This window comes from Phoenix dactylifera, chromosome 1, assembly GCF_051530095.1.
Source record: "Phoenix dactylifera cultivar Ajwa chromosome 1, Ajwa_hap1_PhDact_Kaust_v1.1, whole genome shotgun sequence".
Classification (NCBI taxonomy): Eukaryota; Viridiplantae; Streptophyta; class Magnoliopsida; order Arecales; family Arecaceae; genus Phoenix; species Phoenix dactylifera.
Genome location: NC_143190.1, coordinates 68237622 through 68255565, shown reverse-complemented (window position 1 = coordinate 68255565; position 17944 = coordinate 68237622). Strand labels below are relative to the sequence as shown.

General features: G+C 44.3%; 1 protein-coding gene across 2 annotated transcripts; it reads right to left on the bottom strand.

Moving 5' to 3' along the window:
• Positions 1 to 1617: 1617 nt before the first annotated feature.
• Positions 1618 to 17455, bottom strand: LOC103721040 (uncharacterized). Of its 2 annotated transcripts, XM_008811071.6 has the most exons (11): positions 14874 to 17455; positions 14662 to 14769; positions 14467 to 14567; positions 14260 to 14350; positions 13903 to 14013; positions 13744 to 13809; positions 4518 to 4577; positions 3884 to 4441; positions 2588 to 2707; positions 2355 to 2474; positions 1618 to 2099 (listed from the first exon to the last, which is right to left on the bottom strand). In XM_008811071.6, exons 1-11 carry the CDS (start codon positions 17193 to 17195, stop codon positions 2034 to 2036), a joined length of 3723 nt encoding a protein of 1240 aa, XP_008809293.4. In that variant the 5' UTR covers positions 17196 to 17455; the 3' UTR covers positions 1618 to 2033. The 2 variants fall into 2 exon arrangements, 1 of the variants encoding a protein (XP_008809293.4); XR_015973135.2 differs by lacking the exon at positions 1618 to 2099 and having other exon boundaries at positions 2588 to 2717; positions 14874 to 17353.
• Between the last annotated feature and the right edge of the window lie 489 nt (positions 17456 to 17944).

The following is a 17944-nucleotide window of genomic DNA, read 5'->3' as shown; positions in this document are numbered from 1 at the left end:
CCCTCATGATTACCCAAGCTAGGGAGATCACTGCCAAGGCCTCCCTTGAGTTGCCAGACAGCTCGGCCATGGCCGCCACCCCCCTCCACATGGTCCAATCTCTCCAATCCAGGCAGACTTCCTATCCCTGTCACCACACCAACCGTCGCCACAGACCAAAATTCACCACCCTTGCCCTCCGCCCACCGTCGCATCCGGCGCTCTGTGCCTCTAGGTCTTCCTGCCTCCGCCACCTAGACTGCCCCATCTCCAGCCTCACTAATGATTGCCACTTCCAGCGTCAGCACCACTGCCGAAGTTGGGAAGCACGGTGGTGCTATTCGGGATTGCCCTTCAAGGGGGGTTGCTCGGAAAACAAGGGGGAGATCGCAGGCCACTAGGCTCCTTGCAACCCAATAGCTTCCGCTCCGAAGGTGGGCTTTTGGCCCGCTTAAGCTGGCCTGTACTAGATCCAACCTCAAACATCTCGGCGTCCGCCCCTCCTAGCCTGTTGACCCGACCCGCTTCACTTCTATCTTGGGCCTGGCCCACAACCTTACCCACCGCTTTGATAGCAGAAGAACGGAATGCTCTCATATACAATGCTTTGCCAGAAAATCCGAGCTCGCCCCCGGATTAGGATCTCGGGTTTGAGCGAATTTAGGGCATTGATCTCGACCTTGACTCGAGTATAACCTAACTTCTGGAGCTAGTCAGTGAAGCCATTAAGAGCTAGAGGTCGGCCCGTCACCGCCGCGATCGCCAATATCAATTCCTTCTCCTAGTACTCTAATGGAAGGCAGGGTAACTGGACCCAAAGCACTATCTTCTTCACCTTGTACACGCCGGGAATAAAGTCTGGTACCCATAGTTCCATCGCCAGCAATTGCTCGGCCACCACCCACGACCCGCCGGTTAACACCGTATTCCGATCCTCCTCACTCCTAAAATTGTCCTCCACCTCATACCCTAACTTTTTTCGGGTTTTGAGGCCCCAAGCCACCCACTCGACGAGAACCCTCCAGCCAAGGCTACAAGCAATGACTGCTGTCGTCTCCCACGCTTGCCTTGCTGCCTCCACTTGCTCCTCCGGCAACTCCAAAACCTCCGTAAAATACCGCTCGAGATTTTCAATCTCCCCTTTGAAGATTCATGACCCATCAAGATCGGTTGTTGGCAAGGCCTGCACCACACGAGACCAAGTCCAATTGTCCTCCTCCTTGCCTTGGGTCCTGTCGGTCCTTACCGACGAAGGACCCGTTCGCCAGCCTCGTGTTTCGATCACCTATTTTCAGATCCCACCACCTGCTCGATGAAAGCGCGCAATAGCCACAGGAACCTCAAAGCCCCGCTACCAGAGCGCTACCATCAGCGTTACCACAATCTTCTTCTCAATCCAAGAAGGTGGATGAAGAGGAAATCTAATATTAAAAAGAAGTAAAACTGTATTAAAGATGGGATAGCTATAATCTTAATCCACGTCTTCGCCTCACCATCCCCCACATAATGGCGGCGCTCATAGCGGCCATGTCATGCAATCCTGGTCCACTTCTCCAGCTCCACGTCAGCCTCCCAGCATAAGCACCTTTTAATAGTCACCAGAAAATGATACAAAACCACCCATTCGGCACATTCATATAAGGATTAAAAATATTGCAAGTTTTGGACGTTCAATATATCCCCAGCAAATGCCACAAAATTGTTTGTAACCTGATATTCTTATGGTTCCTCCCGGACAATACATGCACTCAACACCTCAAAATTTAGTTTTATTACAATATTATTTTTAATAAAAAATGGGGCCTTGAAGCCCATCCTGAACAAATCATAAAGAAGACTAGCGCAACAAAATCGAAAGCCCATGCCATCAGCTTAGTAAACAAAACTTTCCACAAAATAGCATCATAAAATCCACCTTGAAGCACCGGAATCCTATGCAGCTTGAGATACTTGTAATACAATTCCGGTGAGAACATCCTGCCATTCTCGCATGGTCTCATTAAAAGTGATGACATGATCTGCTGGAAAGCAAAAACACTGCTATTCTTCGCAGATTAGGGTATCTTGAAAATCTGCTTTAACCTCACAACGAGCTTCCACTCTTCTAGAGACAAATCATCCTACAGCACAGAATTCATCAGTAAATAAAAGATTTTATAAAGATAAATTTCAACCATTTTAGGAGAAGCATGTGTCTGGGCATTAAGTTGTGCCAAAAACCTGACGAAATACCTACAGAAACCCTTTAAAATAATATGTTTGTTTACCCAAATGAAACTCCAAAACAACGTGGTTTCGCAGCAAATTTATAGCAAATCCGAGAGAACAGCCTAGAGACTTAGTGGCACCAAATATGGATTACAATCAAATCTTACCCTATAGTTCGCTTTTAGTATGTCAATTGATCTCCTCGAGATATGACTGACAAGCTCATCATCAATCTCAAAATGTCTGCCATACATCTTTTGTTGTTCTTCAGAACTGGAACCAACAATCTGCAGACACAGAGGAGAGTTTATCAGGCCACAAGAACCCCTAGAACACAAAATTAAAACAAAGAACCAAAAGGTACAGCATTAACCCTTAAAACACAGTATTTTTTTGCTACCTTTATAGCCACTTTTTGTCCTTTCGTCGCCACATCAACTTGTTTATGGTTGATCTCAACTGATGTGATCCTCCCGATATCAATGAAATCCCTTGAAGGGATGCATATAGGAGTCCCCACCTGAATTACACTTTAAAGTGAGCAGACAAAACAATTTGAAAGGTGATCAGGGGGAAGCAATTGTAAAATGATAAGCAAGTCACATAATACTAGTTACTCGGCTCAGGTCAACAGAGTAATTTTCCTTCTATCTCGAAACAAAGGGCAGCCAATTGCACAAGGCTCCTACCATTTTAGGATGACGGGTTGGTCAGATGTAAACAACCTTACCCCTGCATGCTGTTTTTATGTTTCAAACCAATGACCTTCAAGTTACAATAGAGCCATCCCTTATAGCTTGACTGGTTAAATTTAAATAGGAATTCTCTGCAGCTGGGATCAGATGATGTTGCCATTAAGACTCCATTTACATGTTTGCTGTTTGATGGGATAAGAACACAGAACAGAATTCTACTTTCTTTACTTGGACATAACTCATAGATCTAAGACTCGCCAACACAATGAACCACCCTGCAGGTACTGCAGTTCAACCTATGCATAGGTCATGTTACAGCAATTAAGCAAAATATATGTCGCAATTACATGAGCACATAGCAAGTAATTGGACTCGCAACCACCCAGTCACATCCAATGAAACAGGGCATTCAAACAGGGCATTCAAGTCAGGTGCCTGTGATTAAGCCTCACCCTAGTTTGGAATGTGGATATAAGGCCTACTTTAGAAAGTGGATAAGGGAAGGGATAGGGCAGTTATCCTGCCTTATCCCTGAAATAAATGGCAAATGGACCATTTCGGGGGGATGGAGCCACTGGTCTCCAACAATTCAGTCAAACCAGGGATAACCAGGGATCAGTGGTTCCTTCAGTAACATGGAACCACACTATCCCCATTTCTTATCACGTGAATTTTATGAAAATGAATAAAAAGACCCTTTTGTTAGCCAAAAGTAACAAAAGCACAAGGGCAGATTAGTCTTTTGGCACAGAAATAGTCATTATGGTATCTGTTGTAATATGGTACAAGATAATCATGAGATGGGGATAAAAGACAGCTATCCAAACAATGAAAACACCTTGTCCTGTCTTATCCCACTTAGTCTTGGTATCTATACCAGGCCTAAGGATGATGCACCCTAGAAGAAAGATTTGAATATTTGCTACATGGTATATTTCAGCAAAAATATTAAATTGTCATACATCAAACTAATTTAATGAAAGATTAGCACACAGAATTACCTTAACAATGCCTTCAAGAACATCGACGCCCAAAACAATGGGGTCCTTCTTGTTGAAAACACAGTTTGGCATGATCCTAAGAACACATGGGAACACTGCCTCTTCAGCACTTTCTTTCTTCTTTTCTTCCCTTAAGTTGTCGATGTAAGCCTTGAACTGGTCAAACAAGTGATAAATAATATCTGCTACAAAAATCCTCACGCCAGTTTCCTCAGCAAGTTCCCGGGCATCAGGCATCACTTTGACGTCAAATGCCAAAATAGTTGCATACTCCTTTTTCCTCTCAAGCATGACACTAGCCTTCATAACGTCTTTCTTGTGAACAGGACCTATGTTAAAATCACTGAAGGGAATGCTTACATCTGGGCTCTTCAAAAACTCTGTAAGGGCTTCCAATGACCCAAGGGTAGAGGCCTGCACATATACACCCTCTCCACTTTTGTCAATACGGCTCATAACCTTATTCATCTCTTGCATTACAGCCTCCTTGATGTCTTCCAAATTGTCCTCAGGTTTTACCGCATAAAGTGCAGTGCCTGCAATGGCATGCTCAAGTCCCTGAAAGCATACAGATTATCAGCACATAGTTGCTGACATATATTGCAGATGCATAGTGCTAAAAAACCAACCATACCTGTGCAGAAATTTTCACACCTTGTGCAGCTTTAAGCTCTTTATGATGCAAGTATGAGCCCTATGACAGTCGAGACACCAACATATCAACTGATGTAATAATAATATAATATGGGGAAAACACTAAGCAATACAAAGATAACATTCGCGTAGATAAGTTTAAATCCAGACGAGTAATTAATCAGTCTTGCACAGCAATTCAATCGCTTACAAACATGTGTCAAGCAATGAATTAATGAGAATGTGGACAAATACAGGGTTTGCCTTTAGTTTAATGAAAGCTTAGATATTTATGGATTGAAAGCCTTACAAAGGAGCGCACATGATCAATACTATCAAATGCAGTAAAATGAAATGGGGAAAAAAAGATTTGGCAAAATGCTATAACAGGTGAAGAGCTGCAGCTGTACTTTATGCATCTTTATTCGACAGTTATTTGATAATTTTAAAAAACAACGAATTGTAATGCATGAAAAAGATTTTAACAACATAAAAGACATGTTAGCAGGAAGCAGAGGTCTTTTCTCCAAAAAAAACTACCTTAAACCAGTTGGAATAAGCTATCAATACTGGCGAAGCAAGCAGAGAAGCAGCTGTATAAAAACTCTATCAACTGGATCTAAGTTGATCCTTCCTAACAATGGAAAAAAAATCTTATTTTCAAATATAGAAAAAATTATTTCAAATCAATATTTATTAAAATGAGGCTACTACGAAATATTTACTCATGGGTGGGGCAAGCTCTTCTATTCTGGTTCATGGTTTCTCTTGGCTATATGGTTTATCTGGGGGGGAGATCGAGCTTCAAGAAATAGTGAATGGTCTTATCAATAAAAAAACGTATAACTCCCCAGGAATTTCAATTGCGCTTATATCTATCACTGTAGGAATTGGGTTCGACGCTCGACCCTTCTTTCTTTCTTCATTTTCAAAAAGGGGAGCAAAGCCTGTTTTTTGCTCCCTCTATTGATAGATCAGGGGCCCTCCTGCCGGCCTAAATGAAACGCTCTTTCAGGAAGTAGTCCCATCACCCTCGGGCCCGGCGCCAACCAAGAGGAGGCGGGGCTCTCTCCAACCATTCCGAAGAGCCGAGATCTTGTAAAGGAAAAATGAGCTAGCTCAGCTGGTTTGGACCTGCGTGAATCAGTTCAGTAAAGTAAGATTAAGTTAAGGCTTTTCCAAGCCTTGCCAATAGGCGGCTTATGGCTCGCTTAGTTTGCTCGCGGAGTTCTTTAGATCAATAGATCTGGATAGAGTCTCGCTCGTAAAGGAAGAGTAGCGCGCTAGCGCGGCTTGCTTCGCTTTTCGACGCTCCGCTCGCAGCTGTCAAAGTCTGCTGAAAAACGGAAGAGCGTGCTCGCACTACGGCTTTTCAGCCTCCATTTGCTGGTTCCAAACTGTCACTGATCCCAGAGATCAGCCTTCAAATCTTTTTCTTTTAATCTCTGAAAGGCTTTCTCGGGGAGAAAGCTAGTTGGGGAACTGCTAGAAAATGCTTAGAAGCTTCCTGTGGAAAGGAACTGAAAATAAGAACACCTACTCTGTTAAAGCCTGCCATGGAAGGGAAAAAGCTCCCGTGGAGTCCAAATATTGGAAAGCTTTTTAGAATAAAGGCAGTGATGACAAATGGAAGCACTTGTGCCACAAGCAATTGAAGAGAAGTCCACCTTCAAGTGCAGAGGGACCTGGATAAACGTTAACTGGGGAGGCCTCTTCCTTACACTCCGAATCAGCTGGTCCAACGCTTAGATCTTGTAAAGTTATTTCGGAGGTGCTTGAGGTGCAGTAGAAGGAGCTGACTTATTGATGATTCTGTTGATACATTCGAATAATTGAACGTTTCACAAGTACTGAACTAGATTTATTGTCATAACCAAAAATTTCCATGGATTCGTAAAAAATCGAACAATCTAATGTCTTTGTCTTCGTCGCCATCCATCATGATCGTGATCACTCTCTTTGAGCCGCTCAGAGGCTAGACTAGAGAGATGAGATGCCCACTGCCACTCAAGAGGATATAAATCATCAACTTCGGAATGGTAACGGAGATCGAAATCCTTCCTTCAGGCAAGGTTAGACTAAACAGTTGGTCAGGAAAAAGATCAGACTCAGTTCGGTATTCCTGACCAATAGGGTCCTTGACCCTCTCTTCTCATTTAGAGCTCTCTTCCCTGGTAGTGAATTTTTCATCGAAACTAGACCCGAGCCCAACCTTGCTGAGCTTCATTCTCTTGACAAGTCCCAATTGGAGGAGATTAAGAGGCCATTAATGAATTCTTCCTTTCAGTTCTCTTCGATGTATCGATCATGCATTCCTAAACCACATAAGCCGAGGGAGATGCGACCCATTACACAGCCCCATAAGGCAGACATCATTGTCATGGATGCGGCTTTTGAGCATCGTTTTTGAAGACATCTTTCTAACGTACTTCCATGGATTTCGAAAAGGGAGAGGAGTAATCACCTTTTTCGCTTATGTTCCAAAATTGGGAAAGGTTGATAGACTCATTCAAGCAGATATCGTTGGTTGTTTTAAGAATTTTTTTTTTTCATATTCGACATTTGAACATTAAGAGCGCATATTGGGCAAGGTAATGATGCCTTCTATAATCTGATTGAAGCTACTGATATCAAAGATAAGAACCGAAAAAGTGTTGCATTCATTGAAAAAGGAATACAGTAGGGAAGCCCCTTATCTCCAGTTCTTATGAATACCTGAGTCTAGATACTCTTCGCTTGAAAAGGCATGCCTTGCGCTTGTCCGGGCCACGCAGAGACTTAGACACTACATGCTAGCTTACCACGTCTGGTTTTTGTCCGGGATGGACCCATTGAAGTATCTTTCGAGAAGCCAGACATAGAAAATATTTTATAAAGAGTCTTCCTCGTAGGATGAAAGGGGATTCGAACCCAACTCTTGGAAAGAAGATCTCCGGATTCATCCGCCACCCACCCTCCCTCTGTTGGTAATGCTAAACCCTATACATAGCTGTTCCCTTCTATTTCCGCCGTTGCTCGCCGTTGGGCAATTTTCGAAAATGATATATAAGAAGACATAATGCCGCAGGTCTTCCTCCAACAAAGCATTATCCGCTCAGTCTGACCGTCTGTCTGCGGATGGTTTGCTGTGGAGAACTTCTTTCGAAGTGAAAAGCTGTTCAAACTTGTCAACTCAACTTTCCTTGAGCAACTAGCTAGTCGGTGAGCCAGAGAGGGTAGGAGTCTTCTTCAGCCTTTGTGGGAGTTGCTGGGGGACAGAAGAGCCAGTGGATCCTTTGCCTTATTATCTATAGGAAGAATGCCGAGATAATTGGATTCTATTTTGAAATTCGAGATGATATGAGTACAGGTCTAACTTTATCCTATCCTCTTCTCCTTTGGTCAGGCAAGTCAGCCTCTAAAAAAAAAAAGCAAGCCAAAGGAAAATAGATCAGATTGGTAAATCAAGAGCTTACAACCAACCCATATGTCTTTCGTCTTCTTTCATCTAGCTATTGCTCAAGCTAAAGCAGCGAACTCTTCCATTCCCCTCCAGCAGCTAAAGTGATAGCAGCTATAGCATCCGTGTGGAAGAGGGTAAGCTTTCGGCAACACCTTTTTCATCTTTAAAAGGATGAATACTTAAGCAAGCAAATCATAATATCTAGGAAATTTAAAAAAATCAACTCTTGAACACTATAAAAAGCGGTAGACATCACCGGCAAAGTTGAATGAAGAAAAAATGACGATTTCTAGAAAACCATGCATTTTTGTAATTTGCAAAAAGGTTTGAAAATCTTAGATTAGAAGCTCATGTTCAGCCTAATGATGGACCAGACCTAGAAATAATAACTCAGATAAATAAAATCTCTGGCATGAATTGTGTATATGATCATCATGACCAGCTCAAAACCATATGTCATCCAAGGAACATAAAAAAACATATAGGCCAAAAAAAGAGCAAAGCATTTCACACAAAACCATTTGCCTCCAGTCCTGTCTAGCAATGTCCATACTTCAGCTAACAAAATAGTCATCAAAATAACATCTTGATCCAAAACAGACACTCTCATTGACAAAAACATTAAAGGTGGAGTACTGGTCAGAAAAGAAAAACTTTCTGTGAGGAAAAAATAGAATAAAAAAATTGAAGAACCAGAAACATATTCAGCCTCTAAACACCTTGATATTGCTGAGCTCCAACCTTAAGTTAGGAAGTTCATTCAAGAGATATGTCAGATAAACAAATATCCAATTTTACTCCCTCTAGAACACTTTTCAGCAATATTTAAGTTCCAAAAAATTAAAAGAGATAAATTTAATCTAGGAAAATAAAAGACAAGAAAAATGAGAAAATTTTATTATAAGAACATTGTAGAAAATGATATACAGAAATTGCCTAGTGACGAATTAAAAGATCCACTCATCTTTTCCGCATGAAAGGAGAAAAAATTCTGTACACTTGGTAAGAAAATTTTGAGACTTGCATTTTGCTTAATTTTCATTTTTATTATTTTTTAACGATTAAAAAAAGGGAAAAATGATCAATTCATCTAACTTTGTCTTCCTTGCTTTCTCAGCTATCAAACAAAAAGCTTTAGGGTCTTGTAACTTGATCAAACAGAACATCTCCAGCAAGACTTGACACTTTTGAATGGCTATCATATTGAAGCTCCAGAAAATCATGTATGGTAAATTTTCTCAAATTGGACTAAAACATACAATTATTAAATCTTAAACTAATTTAACTTTAAAATGGAACCAAGAATGAAAGGGAAAAAAACAAAATACACCAGAAAAAATCTTTCAAAGAATAACTCTTTTAGATGGTAAGTTGACATAATTTCCAGATGCACCTGTTCCCTGCTTAATAAATTTCTACATCAAGTAATTTTGCTGTAAAATGTTCTGTCTTAACTTGATCTCAAACTCCAAGCTTAAAACAAATGAGCCTACACACTTGAAATAGATTTCCTTAACTTGAGAAAGCAATTCTCAAAAAAATGATATGCTGCACGACTCTTCTTTCCACTAACAAACAGTAAAATATGTCTCGTCTGGGTGATACTCTAGAAAACAGTAAAATATAAGAGCGATTCTTCCTAGATTGATATGCCCTGAGTAGGGGGCCTTTGTGGGCGGCCGATCTATTTCTGACAATGTGTTGGTTGCGCATGAGTTTATGAGTGATCTCCAGAGGGCGCCGAGGGGTCGGAGCTTGATGGCAGTCAAGCTTGACATGGAGAGAGTTTATGACAGGATGAGGTGGGTGTTTGTGACTCAATCCCTAGAGAGCTTTGGGTTTCATCCCATATGGGTCAGGTGGATTCAGCGGTGTATTCAGTCTTCGTCCTTTACCATCTTAGTGAATGGGTCCCCTTCTCGTTTCTTTCAGTCCACAGTCGGGCTGAGGCGGGGTTGCTCCCTATCGCCACTGTTGTTCATGATGTGTGCTAACTTCCTGTCTAGAGGTCTCCATAGGGCCACAGCACTACAGAGTGCCGGAGGCGCATCAAATTTCGCACCTGCTCTTTGCTGATGACTGCTTATTGTTGGCACAGGCGACCAGACAGTCGACTCAGAGTATTTGGAGGGTCCTGGAGGAGTATTGTGTGTCCTCTGGTCAGCAGGTCAACCTGTCAAAGTCAACCATTTGCTTCAGCCCGAAAGCTCACCCAGCGGTGAATATGGCAATCACAAGTATCCTAGAGATTGGGGAGCAGGAGGGCACTCTGAGCTATTTAGGGTTCCAATTACTGGCATTTGTCTGCGCAGGGCGGAGTGCACTCAGATAAAGCAGGGTATTAGGCGCAGACTGGAGGGTTGGCAGGCTGACGCTCTTTCTATGATGGGGAGAATCATCCTGGTACGCTCAGTTCTGAGTTCTATTCCTCTTTACCTGCTATTCCATACCATGGTACCGATGACAGTACTGCAAAGTTTGGAGAGACAGTTCAAGAGCCTGTGGGGGTGACAGGGGGTCACAAAGGTGTTCATCTACTGGCCTGAGAGACGATTTGCCAGCCGACCAGGAGCGGAGGCTTGGGGATCCACTCCTTGATTGAGCAACAGGAGGTTCTTGCGTCCAGAGTAGCGGCTAGATTCCTCTTGGAGCCGAGCAGCCTCTGAGGTGCCCTGATGAGGGCGAAGTATGGAGATCCGGCTGACATGACGATCTTCCGTACTAGTCGCTGCAACTCCTTCGTTTGGAGAGAGATATGCGCCCATGCCCCAATGGTCCTACCGAAGATCAGATAGGAGATTGGGGATGGTCGGGGCATTGACGTCTTGGGGGACAGCTGGTTCTCTGAGACCCCCCTCCGCGGCTGGCCCTCTCTGATTGATGTTGGATGTTTGAACGAGCGTAGAGTCCATAACCTGCTCACCCCGAGGGGGCAGGCATGGGACGAGAATCTGGTTCAATGAGCCTTCGGGAGCAGCTGGCTGAGCGCAACCTATCTATACTGGTTCCTATTGTAGGGGCGGCGGATATGAGGGAGTGGAGCACGACCGGAAGGACAGAGGCGAGGGCCCAAAACTTAGCCCGGCTAGTTGGGAGGGCCCCGACCCGACAGATTGAGGGGAGCTGGATTTGGAGGCTGCACATCCATCCACAAGTTGCCTTGTTCGTCTGAAAGATGGCTTGGAGGTGCTTACCCACTAGAGGCACGCTAGCTCGACGAGGGATGGATGTCCCCTCCGAGTGTCTGGTGTGCCCAAAGGTGGAGTCCATCTTCCATGCGATCTTCGGATGCCCAAGGGCCGCCCAGATTTGGAGGTACGCATGGGGCCTTCACGACCCATGACTGGGTGGTCATCGACTGAGAACTTCCTACGCTTTCTAGAGACTTCGGTAGGAAGGCCGGGCCAGAAGAGACAGGGGATCAGGGCTGCCTATCTAGCCTACCACTGCTGGCTAGATAGGAATGCCCGGGTCTTCGACGATAGCAGAGTACATCCGAGATCGATTGCGGACAGGGTCATTCTTCATGTAGAGATCTCCCGTGCCACCATGTCGTCATCCTTAGGGACGGCCGAAAAAATCTGGGGTTTTTCTTTCGCTCTTGTAGCGTCCAGAACCATACAGATCTCCTGGGAGCCATCACCTCCTGGTTTTCTCAAGATAAATTTCGATGGCAGTGTCGGTGAGGGAGAATGCACTGGAGGCATTGGCTTCATCATTAGGGACCACGAGGCCAAACTGATTGCGGTAGAAGGCCGGCGGATATTCGACACATCTGTGGTCTGTGAGGAGCTCAGGGATGCATGGGAGGGAGTCATCTATGCGAGGTGGGTGCTGGGTGCGGACCGCATTGTAGTTGAGGAAGATTCAGCCACGATGATAGAGTGGATCCGGGCCGGAGGGTTGAGGCGAGTTTGAGTTTGCTACTACGTGATGTTCGCAGCCTTTTAGACGAGGGTGGCCTCTCGTGGGCCACACACGTCTATAGGGAGGCAAACAGTGTGGCAGACTGGCTGGCCTCATTTGCGGCCTACCACTTAGGAGGATTCATCTAGGGTAACCATGCGTCTGTGCCCCAATCTTTGTGTTATTTGCTCTTTTTTTGATTTTGTTGGTTGTACCCACGTCCGGCGCATGTGAGCTACCGTAGCACCAAAAAAAAAAAGATCTACCTAGCATGGTGGTCGATATGATAAACCATCATGCAATGTTGCTTTAACACATCCAAACCAATGAAGTTAAGCACCAAAATTAAGTCTAGAAAATAACTTATATGTACAAATTATCATTTTAAATCTACAAACAAACAATTCTCAGGATTTGATATGCCTATGGTATTCTAATCTTCAATGAACCACAGGAGTTTTGCTACATTTACATTGTAACTCCAGTGCATCACAGTTTGAGAGTTCTTAGCATGCACAACTTTGTTACCAAGATCTGGTAAACCACACTCATGAGATGTTTTGCTATGATCACAAGATTCCTCCTTCATGATTTGTTTCAATGCCAAGAAAGTGAAAGAAAAAAAAAGCGTCCCCATGCACACAAGGCTCCCGCCACTGCAGGGTCCACAAAAGGTCAGAAAGTGAAAGAAATAAAAAAGAAAATGAAAGTCCATATTTTGGTAGTCCAGACATAACCAACCTACATTCACATTTTACCTGCTTTCATCTTATTTTGCAACACCTTGGGATGATGAAATTATAAGATCACCATTCTTGATGCAATTCTCTATCTATCTATCTATTGTGAGTGTCTGCACGTGCATACACGCACATGGGCATTTGAATGAGAGAATCTTGTTAGCAGAAGATGAGGGATAGTAGGATGAAATATCACTCCTAGAGAATCCCCAAGAGTCTATGGAAAAAAAAATTAACAGTAATAAATATATGCTTCAAACTCATCTGATGTTGATTGTAGTCACTCATACAACCTTCAGAAATTTCCAAACTATTGAACCATAATTTTTAAAATCCTCGTATGTCCACACAGATATCCATTCTTCAAGATCTTCGACATCTTCCATAATCTTCAGCGATACGTAGCTGAGAGTATAAAAAGAAGGTTGATCAGGTTCCAAAAAGAGAGCTTGTTTTTACTCCACCTTGAAGCAAGTCCAACCATGGGGAAGTTTAAGGATTACTGCACATATATGAGATAAGGAGGAAGGTGCAAGGGCAAGATAACCACACAAACAATGATCTCATGTTACAAAACCTCAGTAAGTCACACAGATGGTCACAGCTCCGCATAAACAGGCTGATAAGTGCTCGAGTCCTAGAAAACAAAATTTAACCTAGAGCAATAATCTGGGAAATTTAATCCTAACTGGGTAACTCGGTTTAATTTGACTTAACTATAAATTGACTTTTGTATCCTTATTTCTGTTACAACACATCTAGGGCCTGTTAACTCAATCCATACTGATATATTTGGCAGTGTAAGGCCTCTATCTGGTCACTTCATCAAATCACCATAATATCATGCACTCTGGAGCAACTGGTTATATCTCAAGTTCTCATCGTGAAAAAACTTCAGTTGGATATGAACTTGATATCACACATTCGCCCATGTTAATGCATTCATCAATTGTTGCAGCACTGGGACAGGAAACTACTAATTCGCGTTTCGTTTACAGCGTAGATGTAATTGTCAGGAAGTCACTTTGTTGGTGAAAGCCATTTTGTGGTATTTGGAACAATTAGTGATCCCTCACTATCTTCCAGAGCATAACAAAAGATACCGTAAAAGGAAATGAAAGTGGAAATAATATATTCACCTTTACTCGGAGCTCCTTCATAGGGTGGGGGGTCAGCAAAGCTCTAATATTCGTAACAATAGGCCCCTGTATCAAAATTTAACTAAAATAAGAAACAAGTACACAAAAAAGCAGCCTTGCTAGATCAAGAGAATAATGGTAAAGGAAATTATCTAGTACCTGCATACCACAAAGAACTACTTGGTCACCTTCATGAAGAACACCATTTACCAACACCACATCAATGGTAGTTCCTAGACCTTCAATCACTTTGACTTCCAAAACAGTACACTGAAACGCATAAAAGAGACCAAACAAAACTTAAGTATATATTCCATTGATCTGGTGTGATGGAAAAGCATAAATACCATCAGCCATCTGTTGTAAGCATGAAATGTAAAACAAACAAATAATGACAAACAAAACCAACACGAGGAATGTCGAACATAGCAATTGCCGAGTAATGTCGAACATTGCAAGTGCTAATGCATAAAATAGTTAGGCACCCGGACCAGGAATAAGCACTGCATAACCAACCTGGACTTCATCAACATAGGTAAGTTTTTCTTCCATTGTTTTCTGTGCCCACTGCACCAACAACAACAGAAGATCCGGTATTCCTTCGCCACTGGAAATATCATATGAACCGAAAATTAGCATAAGCCATGCAGTAGAAGATGTTACTTTTCAGGAAACCATAAAAAATTTATACAACAGACGAGTGCTGCATTACATAGGAAGTACCTGATAGCACTTGTGGGGACAATATTAAATGTCTCTCCCATTTCTCTGTTCTTGTAGTACAAAGCTGTGTTCAGACCCTGCTCCTTGAACTGAGTTATAATCTAGTAAAAAAGAATAGTACATTTCCGATTTCCATGTCAGCTTTGGATTAAAAGCCCCACCAAGAAAGAAATTATACAAGTGCAATACACTGACCTGAGTAAGTCTCATATTAAACTCATTCTTCACATCGTTGGACTGTTGTTTGAGAGCCTTCACTATGGGTGCATTTCGGCAGGTTTTCCACCCATAAAGTCGATCCACCTTAAAAAATGGAATACAAGAAACATGAGATGGAATGAGCAATAATGAAAACATACACAACCGCATGCAAAAGAGCTTTCACCAGGCCAGCTTGAAAAACTCACCTTATTCAATGCAACAATGAACTCTGTGTTCCGACTTTTTAGAAGGTTGAGAGATTCGATTGTTTGTGGTTCAAGCCCATGCATAATATCAACGACCAATATAGCAATATCACACAAGCTGGAACCTCTAGAGCGCAAATTAGTGAAGGATTCGTGGCCAGGGGTATCGATGACAAGTAAGCCTGGAACCTTCAATGTTGCATCAGCTTTCAGCTCCTTGGTTCTCTCCCTTATGTTCTCAGTCGGGAAATAGGTAGCCCCAATCTGTTGGGTGATACCACCAGCCTCTCCCTCCTGTACATTAGTGCACCTAATGCAATCTAGCAGCTTGGTCTTCCCAGTATCTACATGACCCAGAATGCAACAAATGGGTGAGCGGAGGTCATTGCTGCTCTTTTTTGATTTATCATCTACAGCCTTTAACTCTTGTTTAGTGACAACTTCATTTCCCCTCTTAATATTACTGGTGGATACATTTTCACGCCCATTCTCATTGTTTTCCACATCACCCTTCTTTGAAGGTGCACGAGGAGCAACCACCTTTTTGACAGTAGGCTTTGTGGGCACTGTAGTATTAGCCTGAGGTTCAACAGGAGTCGAAGATGCAACATGCTCCACACCTTTTTTATGTACAGGTTTGGCCTGCACCTCCTCCTGATCCTCCTCAGCAAACGCACTTACGGCAGGCAATGTAACATCAACATCATCCCAGCTCTTTGCATCCCACTCATCCTCATCTTCATCCTCTTCAATCGCTTTATCCTCTTCTGGTTCCTGATTAGCTTCAATGTTGTCCTCAGCCTCCTCAACTTGAGACACAGACTCTTCTTGAGCCATAGCATCTTCAACAGCTGGCTCTGTAGTAGGTTCATCTGCCTCTGGCTGGCTTTCAGCCACTTTTTCTGCCTCTACAGCCTTTGGCTGAGCGTGTTTAGACTTCTTTGTATCATACTTGGGCCTTTTCTTTGTCTCTCCACCAGCATCACCTATTGGAACCTCACTCTGAGCAAGGAACTGTTTCCTCATCGCTTCCAACCTCCTATGCTCCTCCTTCTGTTTGCCTGTCAAGAGTTTGCCCTCCTGCTTCTTCTTCAGCAACTTCTCCTTCTCCCTTTCTTTCTTCCTCCTCTTTGCCTCTTCCGCAAGCCTCTCCAACTCCTCCAACCGCTTCCTCTCCTCCTCCTCCTTCCGCAGTCTCTCCTCTTCCTCCCTCTTCTTCCTCTCCTCCGCCTCCTTCCTCCTTGCCAATGCCTCTTGCATCTCCCTAACATGCTTTGGAAGCTTCTTCTCAGGACCTTTTCCCTTTGCTTCTTCCTTCTTCTCTTCCTTAGCCTCCGCTGCAGCAGTGGCAGCGGCAGCTGCAGCCTTCTTATCTTTCTTCTTCTTTTTCTTCTTCGGTGCAGCTGACTCCTCTTCCTTCTCATCTCCTGCAGCCTCTGCCTGTTCTGGTGGAACAGCAGCTGGCACCTCCACCACTGGATGAGGCAGAGCTGGAGCTGCGGCACTTACCGGCTGTGCAGGAACCTCCCCAAGCTCCGCAAGAATCTTATCCAAGTCCTCCTCTTCCTGGGCAGTCCTTCCGCTCTTCTTCTTCTTTTTCTTCTTCTTGGAGGCAGCCTCCTCCGCAGCACCCCCCTGCTTGTTTGATTCCAAACCAGCATCCGTGACCTCATTATCGTTTCCTTCTGCTTCTTCCTCTGCCGCCGGTGTAGGAACCGGGGGTGGGGCAGTAAAAGCTGCCGGCGGGCCCTCCCCCAATTCAGAGAGAAGCTTGTCCAAATCCTCCTCCTCCTGGGCGGTCCTCCCACCTTTCTTCTTCTTCTTTTTCTGCTGCTTCTTCAATGTAGCATCCTCCATCCCGCCCTGCCGGGCAAATTCCCCATCAAGATCCTTGCTTTCGTCCCCCTCGTCCTCCACCGCATGGTTATTAACCTCAGGTTTCGATTTGGGTTTACGTTTCGGTTCAGGTTCGGGCTCCTCGTTGTCGTCCTCATCCACGAGGACATTGAAAGCGCTGGAAGCAACAGTATTCTTCTTAGATTTAGAGGACTTCTTCTTACCAGAGAACACGACAGGGATCTCGTCCTCGTCCTCCTCCTCCGCCGCCGCCGCCGCCGCCGCCAGGGCATCATCAGCAACGGCTGGCTTCTCCGGCTCTACACCATCATCGGCGTTGCGCTGGCCCTTTCCACCCTTCTTGTTTTTCTTGGGCGCAACGCGGTTCTCCTTCTCCGGGCCCTGCGACGACGGCGGCTCCGGCAGATCGTCCGCAGGAAAAGAGTACTCGTCGTCGTCTATCGCCACGTTTTTCTTCCGACCCATCGTTTCCCACTGAATCGGAACCCTCCACGACCGAGAGACAGAGTGGAAGTAAATCGAAAACCCTACAGCAGAAGAAAAAAGGATGTAAATCGGAAACCCTAGAATCGAAAAATAGGTGTTGGGATTAAGGAAGGGACAAGGTGATGGGTGCCTCAGATTGATTTATAGAACCATATCTATCTATCTATACATAAGTGCCGTGCGCTGGATCAAAGGTGCGTGGCCGCGTCAGCGCTGATGAGGGATAGAAGTGTGATGGGTTCTGGAGGCGGCAGATCGTATCAGGCATAAACAAGTCGGATCCGACATAAGTCGGATCAAAAAATTATAAACCTAAATTCGATATATTTATTAAACAGATCAGAAATTACAATCTGAATCCGACCTGTTTAATAAACAGGTCACCTGACCCGACTCGTTTAAGATCCGTTTAAAGAAAGAAAAGGATGGGAGCCACGGGGACAGAAGAGGAAGAGACTCGAGAGAGTCAGAGAGGAGGAGAGAGAGAGGCAGGATAGTAAAGGAGGAAAATAAATTACCCTAGCTCATCTTCTTCCCCGATCGTCTTCCCTTGCCGTGGGTGCGCCCGAGCCGCCACCCCGCACTGCCCGCAGCCTCCATCTTGCTGCATCGCCGCTGGAGCTTCACCAGTCGGACCACCGCCTCGAGATCTGTCGTGACCGCCGCTGTGCTGCCGTTGCAGCGCCGTACCAAGCCGCCACCGCTGAGCGTCGTTACCTCCGTCGAGC

Bases quoted from the DNA above. Each gene is read 5' to 3' on its own strand.
- LOC103721040 (XM_008811071.6), bottom strand. From the start codon at position 17,195: ATGGGTCGGAAGAAAAACGTGGCGATAGACGACGACGAGTACTCTTTT. The intron at 14,770-14,873 runs GTGAGTTTTTCA...CCATTTTTTAAG, and splicing joins TCATTGTTGCATTGAATAAG to GTGGATCGACTTTATGGGTG. The intron at 13,810-13,902 runs GTACTAGATAAT...ATTTTGATACAG, and splicing joins TAGTTCTTTGTGGTATGCAG to GGGCCTATTGTTACGAATAT.